Source organism: Eupeodes corollae, chromosome 3 (assembly GCF_945859685.1).
Source record: "Eupeodes corollae chromosome 3, idEupCoro1.1, whole genome shotgun sequence".
In the NCBI taxonomy this organism is placed as follows: Eukaryota; Metazoa; Arthropoda; class Insecta; order Diptera; family Syrphidae; genus Eupeodes; species Eupeodes corollae.
In genome coordinates, this window is record NC_079149.1 from 80,996,779 (window position 1) to 81,010,288 (window position 13,510).

General features: G+C 33.7%; 1 protein-coding gene across 1 annotated transcript in view; it reads left to right on the plus strand.

Annotated features, from left to right (window-relative positions):
* The first annotated feature begins 140 nt into the window (after positions 1–140).
* LOC129951157 (receptor-type tyrosine-protein phosphatase kappa) overlaps positions 141–13,510 on the plus strand; it is a 33,559-nt gene continuing 20,189 nt past the window's right edge. The window contains exons 1-5 of the mRNA XM_056063178.1: positions 141–297; positions 394–471; positions 1,523–1,641; positions 4,085–4,108; positions 7,915–8,030. Of these exons, the coding sequence (XP_055919153.1) occupies positions 407–471; positions 1,523–1,641; positions 4,085–4,108; positions 7,915–8,030 (324 nt within the window). The 5' untranslated portion in view covers positions 141–297; positions 394–406. The remainder of the gene's footprint in view (positions 298–393; positions 472–1,522; positions 1,642–4,084; positions 4,109–7,914; positions 8,031–13,510) is intronic.

Genomic DNA, 13,510 nt, shown 5'->3' on the forward strand with positions numbered 1-13,510 from the left:
AGCAACTTTTTCGAGTTATAAAATCTATATTTCTGAATAAGTTCACTTTCATATCAAAATATCTATATGAAGAGCGGCCGCTGCCCGCTACGCTGTTCCATAACGGAAGAAATTTTATTTGACTCTCTGTATCTAAAATATATTCTCGGAGCTAGGCGCATGACATACGGATCCGTCAAATAGATTGCTCTTAAATAAGTTATTACCGAGGTAATCCTTGTGTTGTGCTGTTGTATTCACATCAAAAATATCAAAAATATCAAAAATGACAGCATCTCACTAAGACAGAACTTAGAAGTAAGAACAATTGAAAACTAATAAATTCACTTTATATTAATAATCTTTGTTCGAAATTGCATTTTTCTTATAAAATATTTATTTGTGCACGTATAGAGCATCACAAAATATGGACGAAGTGGCTTCTAAGGCAGGGGCTCGCCAGAGTAAAGCCCTACGCAAGCATAGATCCAGGTTAGTTATTGCTCTATTACCTTATAATATTGTTTTCTATTTTTTGTTCAATATTTCAAGTACTTATCAATAATCCAGACATCTTTGAGGGTTTTAATCGTTAATATTAATGTATCGTGTAAAATAGTGATGTCACCATGTGATTTAAAAAAAAAGAAAGATGTGAGGTATTTCAATAATGTACACATAGTATGTGCTGCTGGAGGAGTGTCTATAATTAACTCCATCTTGCATTTGGAAAACACTGTTCTTTGGGGATTAACAATGAATAACAAACCCATTTTCGGGTATATGTAAAATTGAAAAAATAAATTCATCATCTAAAACATTTTGTGGGCTCATGTACATCTGCTATCATGAAAATATTGGGTCATTGTTATGTTGTTTACATTGATGTATTAAAGTTTGGTATGAACTTCTTTATTTCTATAACATCTAAGTAAGTTTAGTTTAAAAGAGATAAAATACTTTCATAATACGTAGGAAATAAAAACAATAATATCATTTGTTTTTGATAAACTGCTAGATATCTACATATGTTTTTGTAGTCTCAGGCTATTGTAATGGCAGACTTTTTTAAAGGAGATATAAAAAGATTCAATGTTTTCATCGAAGTTAGTATACTATTTATGAGCAAAACTGTTTTCCAACTTATTTAGTACCCTGCGCTCTTATTGGGTTCTCCCCACTTATTTGTTTTATGAGTCTATGGTGAAGTCACTCGGTTTATTTTTCGGAAAGATTTAAGCAATTATCTACTTAAATGCACTTTCGTTTATTTATATGAGCAAAAAGTATGGACTTTATAGTTATAAAAAATGAACTTAAATCTTACCTGGTTCTAATATAACAGCAAAATTGAATTTTGAAAATTATGCTCGAAATACATGAATTTCTATGATTTTTCTCGCACAACTTTTCGATTTCGAGTTGAACATTTGTTTTAACAAGTATAACCTTAAGGGCCACATTCAATGATTAAGTGCTATACAAAATAAATATTAATAATTTATTAAAACATTGAATAATTAAATAACTTTTACTTTTTCAGATCTTCATCAACATATACAGATTTGGAAAAATGCAAGAGGAAGAATTCTTCTGGAAAACTTGTTTCTTTTCCAAGTGCCATTAAGCTCAGCATGCTTAACAGTGGTCTTCTTTCATTCGGTAAGAAATAATATTATTTTATCACATTTGATTCTTCTGTTTTTTTTTCATAAAAAAAAGTTTAAGAGTTTTTTCATTTCTTAAAAGTGTACTTCATATTATAACTTAGGTTCTTATTGGGGTCCCTAAAGAAGCAAAACAAAGCAATGAAGTTACGTCATATTATAACGAAAATTTGTATACTTCTTGCAATCTTTGGATACATAATTCTGGCAAGCCTTAAGTGATGTAGTTGGTTGGCAACCACCTAAAGGGACCAAAAGTAGAATTGAACTTACGTCATTTTGTAACGATTCATTTGTTTTCTTTTAATAATTTTGTTATGGCCAAAGTGATAGGTGTAGCAAGGATAAATCCAATGGGAAAAGATCGAAACATTAAATTTAAATTAAATTTAAATAAATAAATAAACTGGATGGCGCAACAGTCCGTTTAAGAACTAGGGCCTAGTTACTGACAACTCTCAACCATTTCTGTGTGCGCGTACTGTTGTCATGGATGGAAGGGATAGTTTTTAAGCCGAACCCGAACGGCAAATTTGAGAAAGCACTTTTCATGACAAGAATTACTCTTGGAGAATTTGTTAATTCCTCGCAAGAGGCAGTGCCCGTGGAAAAAACTTTAGGTGGCATAGGCAGGGATCGAACCCGAGACCTCTCGCATGACAGTCCATCGCACTAACCATCATGCCACGGGTACTACCATTCAATTTATAACGAGTAATTTGAGCCTCTTTAAAAGCGGTGTTTCGTCAAAGTTTAGTTCTACATTGCCTAACTAGTCTATATATTTCATGTGGCATTATTTTGGCTTTAGTAAGAACATAGATTCAATAAGAATTAGTGAGAGTGACTCAACTTATGTGGGAGAAAGAGATGTTAAAGTTTTTTAATATTAAAAATTATTAAGTACAATGGCGCAAGATGTAAAACAATCTATTGTTAGGGTTTAACAATTTACGAGCATCCAAACATGTCTAAAAAGTGACAGTTGGTAAAAATAAACAAAGCAAATACGCTTAAACGCACCTATTAATTGGAATTCCCAACTGTTGACTGGACCATTCCATCCACTGCTCTTATAACCCTGAGGCTCCACAAGAGTAAAATCCAATCCGTCTTCTCTTCTGCAATCTCATCCGCAATCCATTGTTTTTTTTTGACATGAGCAACCTCAAATGTCACATTTGACATTATAAACGGTTAATCTGTTGTTTACTTTTTTGTTGATTTACCTTTCGTGTCGGTAGTTACTGTTTTTTTCCAAATTATATTTCAAACGAATTATATGAACAAAAATGCATTTGAGTAAAGAAAAATAAGCCCTTAATAAAAAAGTTAATGCTGGTTAAGAATCTGGATGAACTACAACAACTAACTATTCAAACAAACTATTCAAGAGGATAAAAGAAAACACAGGTTTTGGGCGAATCCATTTCCTCGAAGTAAGGAAACTTCATTATTTGGAGGCGCACCTACTCAAGAGCTTACTATGGGAGGACTGTGCAGACTATAAGAATTTTCGTAGGACGTCGGTCTACAGCTTTGAAGCTGTTCTGTGTCTAGTAAAGATAACTTTGAATTAATAAATTTAGGCACTCGACGACTATATAAATTTTAATTTTAAAAAGACTGTGGAAAATGAACGCTCACCACTACATACAACACAATCGTCAAATTTGATGAAAGGATTTCGATCCGCTCGAACAATCCAAACTTCGATGACCGGATCACGGACTGGATGTTGGATTGTTGGTCTCTATTGGATTTTCTGATGACAGGCCGATAGTCCTGTCATCCATCCATGGTTGACATTTCTTGTCTGTTTTTTGTTCAGTGTTGCCATATTTGCTTGTTTTTGGGGGATTTCTTTAATTTTAGTGCTCAAATGCAAATATAACTTTGCATATACCCAAACTTGCACCCACCCCAAATCGTATTGTGATCCCAAGCAGGGTGTTGCAGGAGAGCAAAATTCCCCCTCACATATGTACCTAGCTGATAGTACGCCGCGCCGGCCGTGCTAACAATTAAAAAACCTTGTTTTAGTCTCAAAAAATGCAATACAAAAAAAGTAGGGTTAAGTCCGAAAAAGAAAATATTTTTTTTTCTATGATTTAAAGTTGTTTAATCGCCTTAATATTTAAAACATGTTCTATTGAGACTAATACCTAACTGTGAAAAAAACCAGAAGGAAATTCGTGCTGCGGTAATGGAAAGTCGCCCCAAAAATGTTCTTAATAATTTAAAGTTTTACCCAATGCCTTTTAACAAGAAAAAGGAAATATAATACGATCTTTTTATGAAGAACTGTGATTCCACTCAAAAACTCATTCATCTTAAAATTTATTATTTACATATGTATGTATTTTTGTAAAGCTTACGAGTTTTAGACATCAGCTTAACAGTTTTAAATTCATATCAAATGTTTTCTTTTTTTCCAGATAAAATTCGATTGGAAGTCCGAGGTGTGTACATAATTGTAAATGATATATTTTATTATTTCGAAATTATTGTAACTCATCATAGAAAATTTGAAATTTTGTTTCAGTTATAATATTTCTTAAAAACTATCCCTATTCCTTTAGAGAATTATCAATAACATTATTTTAGATTCCCCAAAAAAAAAAAACTTTTAACCGTCAATAACTTTATTTGGTCTTTTTTCCTTGTTCTCGAATAATTAAAACAAAATTTTAACTCTTTTTATTCTAACTATATTTTGCTAATTAAAAATTACCTTAAAATAAAAATGTTGTACGTTTTGCTAATATCTTAGCTATAATTAAGAAGTACAATTATTTTCATTTTTGTGTTAGTTCGAAAATTAATTTTCAATTAAAATTCGGTAAGATACAATGCTAGTGTTAAAAATTAACTTTGCATACGTAACACATACTGTAGAAGTTAGGAACTGTTACAAGAAGTTGGGTTAAGAAATGAAAGCCAATTTTTCATTTGAATTCAAAATTCAAAAACGCATAAAGGGCATAGCAATTATTGTGAACAATGGGCGCATTCATAAAGCTAGTGACTAAGTAGTCAAAATTCAACTAGCTTTGTGAATGCTTAATGTCTACAAAGCTAGTCAATCCCGAACTGTCATATAAATGTCATATAAATGTCAAATGCAAATATATAAAATAAATCTAAGAACACACGATTGGAAGATCTTCCAAAATTAGTACATTTTTCACAAATTATTTTAACCAATTTTCTATAAACTATGTAAACACCCATAAAATGTATCATACAAAAGTGACAGACAAAAAATTGTCAGTCAATACTTGGACAGAAAATTGTCCGACTTTCTTGCAATCGTTTGAACTCATCTAAACACAACCACTAATTGGATATTGGATCATGTTCTATCCAAACAATATCATCCGATTTTGAATTGGCAGAAACAAAAGTTTACAGGATTTTGAAAGGATATTTTATTTATTTATTGAAGTAACTTACAAACTAAATGTATAAATTACTTATTTAAGGCATCAAGGTAACCATACCATGCAATGTCGTTTTTAATTTACTAAGGCTTAAGGAAAAAATTATTTACATTTTTAAATTATTTACATTTTTACATTATTTAGCATTGAAAAGATAACAGTTATAGCAACTAAACAAATTAAATTTTATCAAACTTCTGGTCGGCGGATATGGCAGCCTTAATTCGACGTATAGTTTTAACATGGATCTAAGATTTTTGCTAGAGTCTCAACTACGTCGTCTGTTTCAGTATCTGTTTGTTGAGAAACAGGACACTTTACAAAAATATGCCGCATTGTAAGAGGCGTTTCATAATTTGAGCATTCCTCTGGAGCTTCACGAGTGTAGAAGTGTTTGCTTGTAAACTGTGTTTTTCCTATTCTAACTCTTAATACTTTTATACATTCTTCTCTTCTCAAGGACTGGTTATATTGGACACGTGTGTTGCAGTTGATGTTTTTGAAGAAAGGTTTGAGCGCTTCGCCACTTTTGTGAAAGCTCTAGCTTTTGAAAATGTGTGAAAGTTGTTTTCAAAAGCTGGTGTAGTTTAGGATACTCAAATATCTGAGCGTAGCGAATATACTGGAAGTAGAGCCTGGTGAAGTGTGGAGAATTGGGCATTGTGTTGGAACTTTACAACAGCACCAATGTATTTTCTTTTTGCGAACCGTTGTCACGTCGTCGGTGTAAAAGATTCTGTCCGCTCCTATATTTAAAATAAGTTCTTCATGTAGCATTTTGTACATAGTGTCAGACGTGTTAGCTTTTTTGTGGTTAGCCAGACTGATGTTTATTTGCAGAGAGTTTCGTTTTCATAGTGGAGCGTTTTGAAGCACTGTTAACACATCATGTTCTAGAGCGATTCGGGGGAATACAGATAAAGTGACCACGTTAGTTAAAGCAGATACTGAGTTACTTTTTCTATTTGTGTTTGAGGAGTAGCTTTTTCGACAATTTTGAACAATGGGCGTGTTGGACTAACTATGGCTCTGCTTAAAAGATTGTTTGCCCTTTTTTCAGCGAAATATTTAAAGGATACATAACCTCTTTCAACTCTAAGTGCTTCAACGTTTGACGATCTAAGGACACCTGTTGCCATTGTAAAGCATTCGTTTATAGCTGCGTAGATTTTCGAGATGTTTTTTTTTGTACTCCACATAAAGAGGGTTAAGCTGTGTTGTAATGTCCCTTCCACCAAAACCTTAGCAATTCGAAGAGCTGTTTCCATATGCGGTCCTTTTTTCTTTGAACAGATCATTTTTAATGCGTTGTTCCTTCATTTTCAGCCGCTTATCACCTTGTTGACATGTTATCCCATTTCAAGTTCTTTGTAAACATAATTTAATAAAATCGAGATTGTAAGTGGGTTGTGAAAGCTCAGTTATCAAGGAGTCTATGTATGCGTTGTACAACACTACAGAAAGTGGTGAACCTTGAGGTGTGCCATTGTCCAATTTCCTTAGAATAGAATCGTATCCATCCACGTTTACTTTAAAGGTTCTATTAAGTATTTTATTAGGTACACCCCATTTGTAAAGGTGCTCGATTACCGGAACCATTGTTACTCTGTCAAAAGCTTTTTAAAAGTCCGATGACATAACAATACTGTGCTTAGATTTCGACAAATTGTCTGCAATTTAATGTTCCAATAGATGCAAAAGCGTTGATACTCCTCTATTTGGCCTGTAAGTGTGTTGTTCGGTGCTAACCTTTTCCTCTAGTAATCAACTAATTCATCTCGCTAAGATTTTTTCGAAAATCTTGGAGAAAATCACCAAAATCATGTTTGTTTCTAGAGCTTTTAGGAATCGGCTTGAGTTTTGCTCTTTTCCAGTCATGTGGTAAAGTCCCAGTTGATAAAATGTCATTTCTCTTGAAAGGTATTATCTGCGCTGTATAATACCCATTTTTCTGCAAATTTGTTGGCAATTTAACATTGATCTACTTCGAGTTCTTCATTGACTTTCATGTAGGGGAATTTTCTGTCTAAGCCTGGAATGCGTATAACTTTGATCCGACCCCATAAAGTTCTTATATCAAGTGTAGGATTCATAGTATTAATGAAATTGTCCCATGAAGGTCTTTTACGTGTAATTGAACATTAAAATTACGAACATGGAAAGAAATAGGAAGTCAAAAATAAATGTTGAAAAGGATAGGACGCATGAACAAATTTTACAAGACAGTCGTTATTGCCTGCATTATCATTGTTTCACTTTTCTTTATATTATATATTTTTTAATGTTTTTGCACGACCTTCAGCTTTTACTTCTAAATTAAATTTCTATGTTCTCTGTCATTTGTCGAAAAAATTCAAAGACTGTACTAATTACATTAACATTTCAATACTGAGCAGCTGATTGTGAAACGTCAAAATCTGTGTAACACTTTTTTTACACAAGTCGGAGAAGAAATATAAACTCAACTTGAATTAGAGTCAGAATGATTCGACTACATACGAGTAGTTACTAGCTTAGTGAATGTCGTAATGTAATGCTAAACAAAAATATATCCAAAACTTTACCTTTCAAGTCTTTTTAAGGCTACAAAATATTACTAAAAGATACATAAATAAAATCGTTTTTATCCTTAATAGAAATCCCAAATTCCTATCCAATACATTTCCCTACCCAACCCGTAGGCTAAAAGCAAAACAATTTTATCTATTTATGTACGAACAAGACGCCATTATCTATAAACTCGTATAATGTATTAAGTGCAAATTAAGTTCTCTTTTATAGACGTAGACAAAATTAATATTAAAAATTTGTATTTGTTTTCGTAGATGAAACAAATTCACTTTCACGAGCAATGCCATCAACCCCTGTTAGTCTCAGAAAGTTTTTGAAATTATGTGAGCAGAGAAGGAAGTTTCCTGTGTTATACAAATTGGAGTTTATGGTAAGTCGTTAAATTTAATACCAAATTATTATCAATCAATAATATTTCTTTCCTTGATGATGTTCATTGTGTTCAAAAACTGACATAAAATATTTTTGTTTGTTTGGTTTATGTTTTTTTTATGCTAATTTGTATAATTTAATATTAGTAAAGTGTATGATATTATTGAGAGGCCTTAAGTTATAGAAACACATACAATACATTAAAGTTGACGTAAGTATAGAACACAAATGGAGGTAGTCGCCGTAGCCTCTAGTCACAGAAATATAAACACATAGGGACATATTCATAGATGTTTTCTAAACTCTTGCTAAGTTGTTACTAAGCAAATTCAGAGTTTATAATATATTATAAATAAATTTAAACCTAAGTTAAGAGTTAAACCTGTGGTTTAACTACAATTATAGAAAATGCTGTGTTTAAGTAGTTATTATCACAGTCAAATGTCATATTCAATTTTTCTACAAAGTTCTTTGTCTGACTGTGATAAGTTTTCCTGCCGTTCGCGTTTTATATTTTCCTTGGTGTTCATCTAAAATATTATTAAACATACATAGTTTATTTGTTTTACTTACTTATTTTGACATTCGGTTCGAGGAATGACAGCACAAAATAACGAATTTGAAAATATAACGGTATATTTTTTGCTTTGACCTGTCATTTGAAGTATAAGTGTAGTAGAATAAAACCTTAAACTGGTGTTTTACTAAACACATCAGGAAAATTTACCCAAATGAATAAGAGCTGTGTTAATTTAATTAACAAACCTTAAACTATAGATCAAGAAATCAAGACTTAAGTAATCTTCTATGAATACGCGCCATAGTAATGAAAACGTACCAACTAAAAAAATCTAATTTTGGCTTAAGCAATAAAGAGTGGTTAAATCTTAAGGGCCGATGTTGATTTTAAATAAAATACAAATTATTTATAAAATTAGTTTCATTTATTTGTTTTATGATAATATTGGTATGGTTCAATGTCCAAATGGCCGCCGCAAACTCGGCGTCACATCCCTACGATGGATGGTCCGAATTCTCGTTGACGTCGAATTCGCGAAATAGCTCATCGTTTAGCTCTTGAATTGTCGCTGGCTTATCGACTTTTACAACAACTTTTCAACTTTTCTTTTAAATAAACCCAAAAAAGGAAGTCCCTTAAATGACATCAGCACCATGTTAGATAATACTTATTTGACGCTAAAAAGATGTTCCATTAGCTATGTTACAAGTGGAACCGTCACGTTGAAACTTCATATCGTCCACATCAATATCTTCCAATTCAGGCCATAAAAAGTTCGTTATCATCTCACGATAGTGACGAACTTCATTTTGGAAAAAATACGGCCGCCAGTCTATAAACCGCACCAAGCATTCATTCTTTGTGGGTGAATTGGTTTTTCTTGAATTATCATTCGCCCAAAATGTGACAGTTCTGCTAATTGACGAATAAACTCAAGTGGAAATGTGCCACATTGATGAAGATGATTGTCTTCGAAAATTGATCATCCAATGTTGCCATTTCTTGTCATTATTCTGACCAATGACGCTTGAAATAATCAAGAGGCTTTAGTTCTTGGATCAATTGCACCATGTAAGTGTGTAAATACAAGTCTTTATGCATAATGTTTATCAACGAAGAACTTAAGAGGTGTAATTGTTGGGCACGACCGACGATGAGTTGAGCTAGACGGTATACGAATTATACCCGCATTTCGACGGTTAAATTGACCGAACAAATCACGAAGTGTTGGATATGTAGTCAATTTAAACGCCCATTTTCATAATACGACTAAATTACTTAAACCCATTGCTCAATTTTGTATCTTTCTTTGGTTTAAATTAAGAAATGTCAAATGAAAAAACTTGACGTTAAGGTGTGGTACAGAATCAACATCGGACCATAAAATAAAATAACCTTTATATTAAAATATTTTTGCTTAAATTTGAATACGGAATTTAAATTGTTCAGGTACATAGTCCGGTCAATTTAGACACTCGAAGTTACCTAAATTCACAAAAAGCTGAAAATTGGTAAGATTGTTTGAAATATCATTAAAAACAAAATTTGCAAGTTCCCCATCTTTCCCTTGTAAGGAAAAAATTGTATTCAAGGTCAAATGTAAAAAAATGAGTTTTTCACGATTTTCAACAAAACGTAAGTTTTATCATACAAATATTTCAAACAATAATTGTAGATCATAAATAATCTACAAAAAATGTATTAATACTTTTTTTCTACGAGCCACCGTTTTTGAGATATAACGATTCAAAAAGTTGTAAAAGTTGTAATCATCATAATATGCACACGTTTTCTCGCCACCTATGAGGTAGTGTTCTCATGCTCAAAAGCAGGACAATAATTTCTAACATGAGAAGTTTTACTACCACCAGATCGGTGAATCGAGGCACTCCCCAAGGTGGGGTTCTTTCGCCTCTTTTATGGAACATGGTAGCAAACGACCTACTTACATCATTGGAAGCAGAGGGTTTCAAGGTGAATGCAATATCCGTATCTGGGAAGCACCCCCAAATTCTCTCGAACTCCTACAAAATGCCTTAAATAGGCTAACAAAATGGGCTAAGCAATGTGGATTGGACGTCAATCCACATAAAACAGAATTAATACTCTTTTCGAGAAGATATAAAATTCCTCAGATTAGCCCACCCAAGATTAGAGGAATACCACTAAGCTTTTCCGACCAAGCTAAATATTTAGGCCTCATTTTAGACAAAAAACTAAATTGCAAGGCAAATATTGATGAAAGAGTAAAAAAGGCTACTGTAGCGCTCTTTACTTGTAAAAAGGCCATAGGATCAAAATGGGGCTTCTCCCCAAAAATAACCCACTGGCTATACACTTCGTAATCAGACCGATACTTATTTATGGAGCTGTCGTATTGTGGACCGCACTGGATAAGATGGTAAATCTAAATAAGCTCATCAAAGTCCAGCGGTCAGCAGGTACATATGTGCATCACAGGAGCACTTCGCTCAATACCAACTGCAGCACTGGAAGTGCTTTTAAACCTAACACCTCTTGACATGTTCTCCAAAATGGTGGCAGCCAACTCATGTGTAAGGCTTGGAGCCACCTCTCAATGGGCCAGTAACAATACTGGACATACTACTATTCTAGACAGTTTCAGATCTATCCCAGATCGCTTAGGCTATACCACCCCAAAAAATTGTATTCCATTCCTGGGAAGAAGAGAGACCCTTGGAAGACGATGCGGTACACTTCTATACAGACGGTTCAAAGACCGATCACGGAGTTGGAAGTGGTATCTATTCAGAACAACTGAATCTCAGTCTATCATACAGACTTCCCAATCAATGTAGTGTATTCCAGGCAGTAATGGCGATTACAGAAGTACTATCCTGGCTCAAAGAAAAAGTTATATCTTGCAAGGATATACGAATCTTCTCAGACAGCCAAGCCGCTCTTAAATCTCTAGCGTCTGTCTCCACAAACTCTCAAACAGTCCACGATTGTCAAATATCTCTGAATGATATGACGAAAGAGTTTAACATTCACCTCATTTGGGTGCTGGGCCACAGAGACATTCCGGGAAATTGCAAAGCCGATGAGCTCGCCAAAAACGGAACACTTCTGCCTAATGTTAGACAAAAACATAACATAGGAACACCAGTTGCTACATGCAAATATCTTCTCAAGCAATATGCTCTAAAAACAACAAATGCTAGATGGTCACAGAGTACCACCTGCCTAGCAACCAAGCAAATATGGCCAAGTATAGACTTAAAACGGTCTAGTATAGACTTAAAAGTCAAAGTATAAGCTCTACAATTAGAGTAATAACAGGACACTGTCTCATAGGAAGACATGCTCTGAGGCTAGGGGTCTACACGAATGACTTCTGTAGAAGCTGCATTGAAGAGGAGGAAGAGGAAACAGTCCAACACCTTCTATATACATGTCCAGCACTCTCCATCAGAAGGAATAACTTTCTCGGTTATCCCTTCTTCGATAACACCAGTGAACTGGCAACGATTGGCACAAAACGTCTCTCTAACTTTATTAAAAGTACAAAATGGTTTGTTTAATTTCATTACTCTCCCATGAGTAACCTCATTAGTGGTATCACAATGGACCCTTGAGGTCTACGTGCGTCAATGACATCAGGGCAGCCACTCAAACCTAACCTAACCCTATGAGGTACTTAACACATTTTTTTGTGGTTTTCCCAGTAGGCCTATTCCACGGGTCAGTTTTGGTCTTGTTTAATTTGAAACTATTGTAAAATAATGGATATTAGCAGAAATTGAAAGGATAAAAGCAATTTAAGTTAAAAAATAGTGAAATTTAATCGTCTGAGTCGTAACTTTCAAAATCTTCTTCTTGTTCTTGTTCTTCTTCAATATTAGAGCACAACCGGCCATGACAATGTGTACATGCCGGAGAACAGAACAGTCCGACTTTTTTGCAACCACATTTAGCACTGCATCCTTTTTTGCAGTTGCAAAAAATTGGGCTTTTCCGGCGCAGGTGGAAGTAAATAAATTGTTGAGCCAGTCTTTAGGGTCTAGCTGATAACCAAGCCACACTTGAACTTAGTAATATACCCTAAAAAGATCCTGATGAGCAGCCACTGAGGTTGGAGGAAGACAAGCTAACTTTTGGTGTTTTTAATGAAACATCTATATCTATACTTATGTAAGCAAGTAGTTTTTTTAGGAGCTCCTTATATAGCAAGAAGAAAGCGAATGTCGTTACAACTATTTTTAAAAACTTCAGCACATTCAATTAAATTTTGTTTCTCAAATAGTTTGAAAACTGTTATTGTACTCATTCTTTAATATGCGAATGTCGTATCACAGCCAGTTATTGCGGGTAAAAATAGTACACTATTTTGACACTTTGCAAAAGTAGATAAACTTTTTGATGAATACATTTCCGATTGATGTTGAGCTTCTCCTGGTTTTATGAAGAAAATAGTTTTTTTCAGTTGGAGTTCTAGCAGTCAGTAATACGAGTAAGTCTATATTTTCACCAACAACAATAGTTGTAGGTATTTGTCAAATTGAATTTCTCAATTGCTCAATTATCAATACATCAGCATCATTATAAGCTTGTCTTACCAATATATTTTCCGTAGTAAATCTTTCTTTCAACATTGAAATATGCCGAGACTTGTTATGAGTATTAGAAAGAAATTTTTGTTGGCTGGTTGGAACTGTCATATTTTCATCAAATAAAATATCAATTGATAAAGATGTTGCTAAAGTTCAACGACGCAGCTTGGTAGTTCTCGTGCAATCATTATAGCCATCAAATACGACAGTAACTCGGGAACCAAAATGTCGACGTACATACTGTACGTATTTATCTAATACAACGTTGATTGTTTCTTCAATATCCCATACAAGGCGATGTAGTAAGTATCCTCCGTTAATGATGTGTGTCGCATTTGTGTTGTTAATATCAAAGTACTTTTTCGAAACAGAATAAACTTTTTT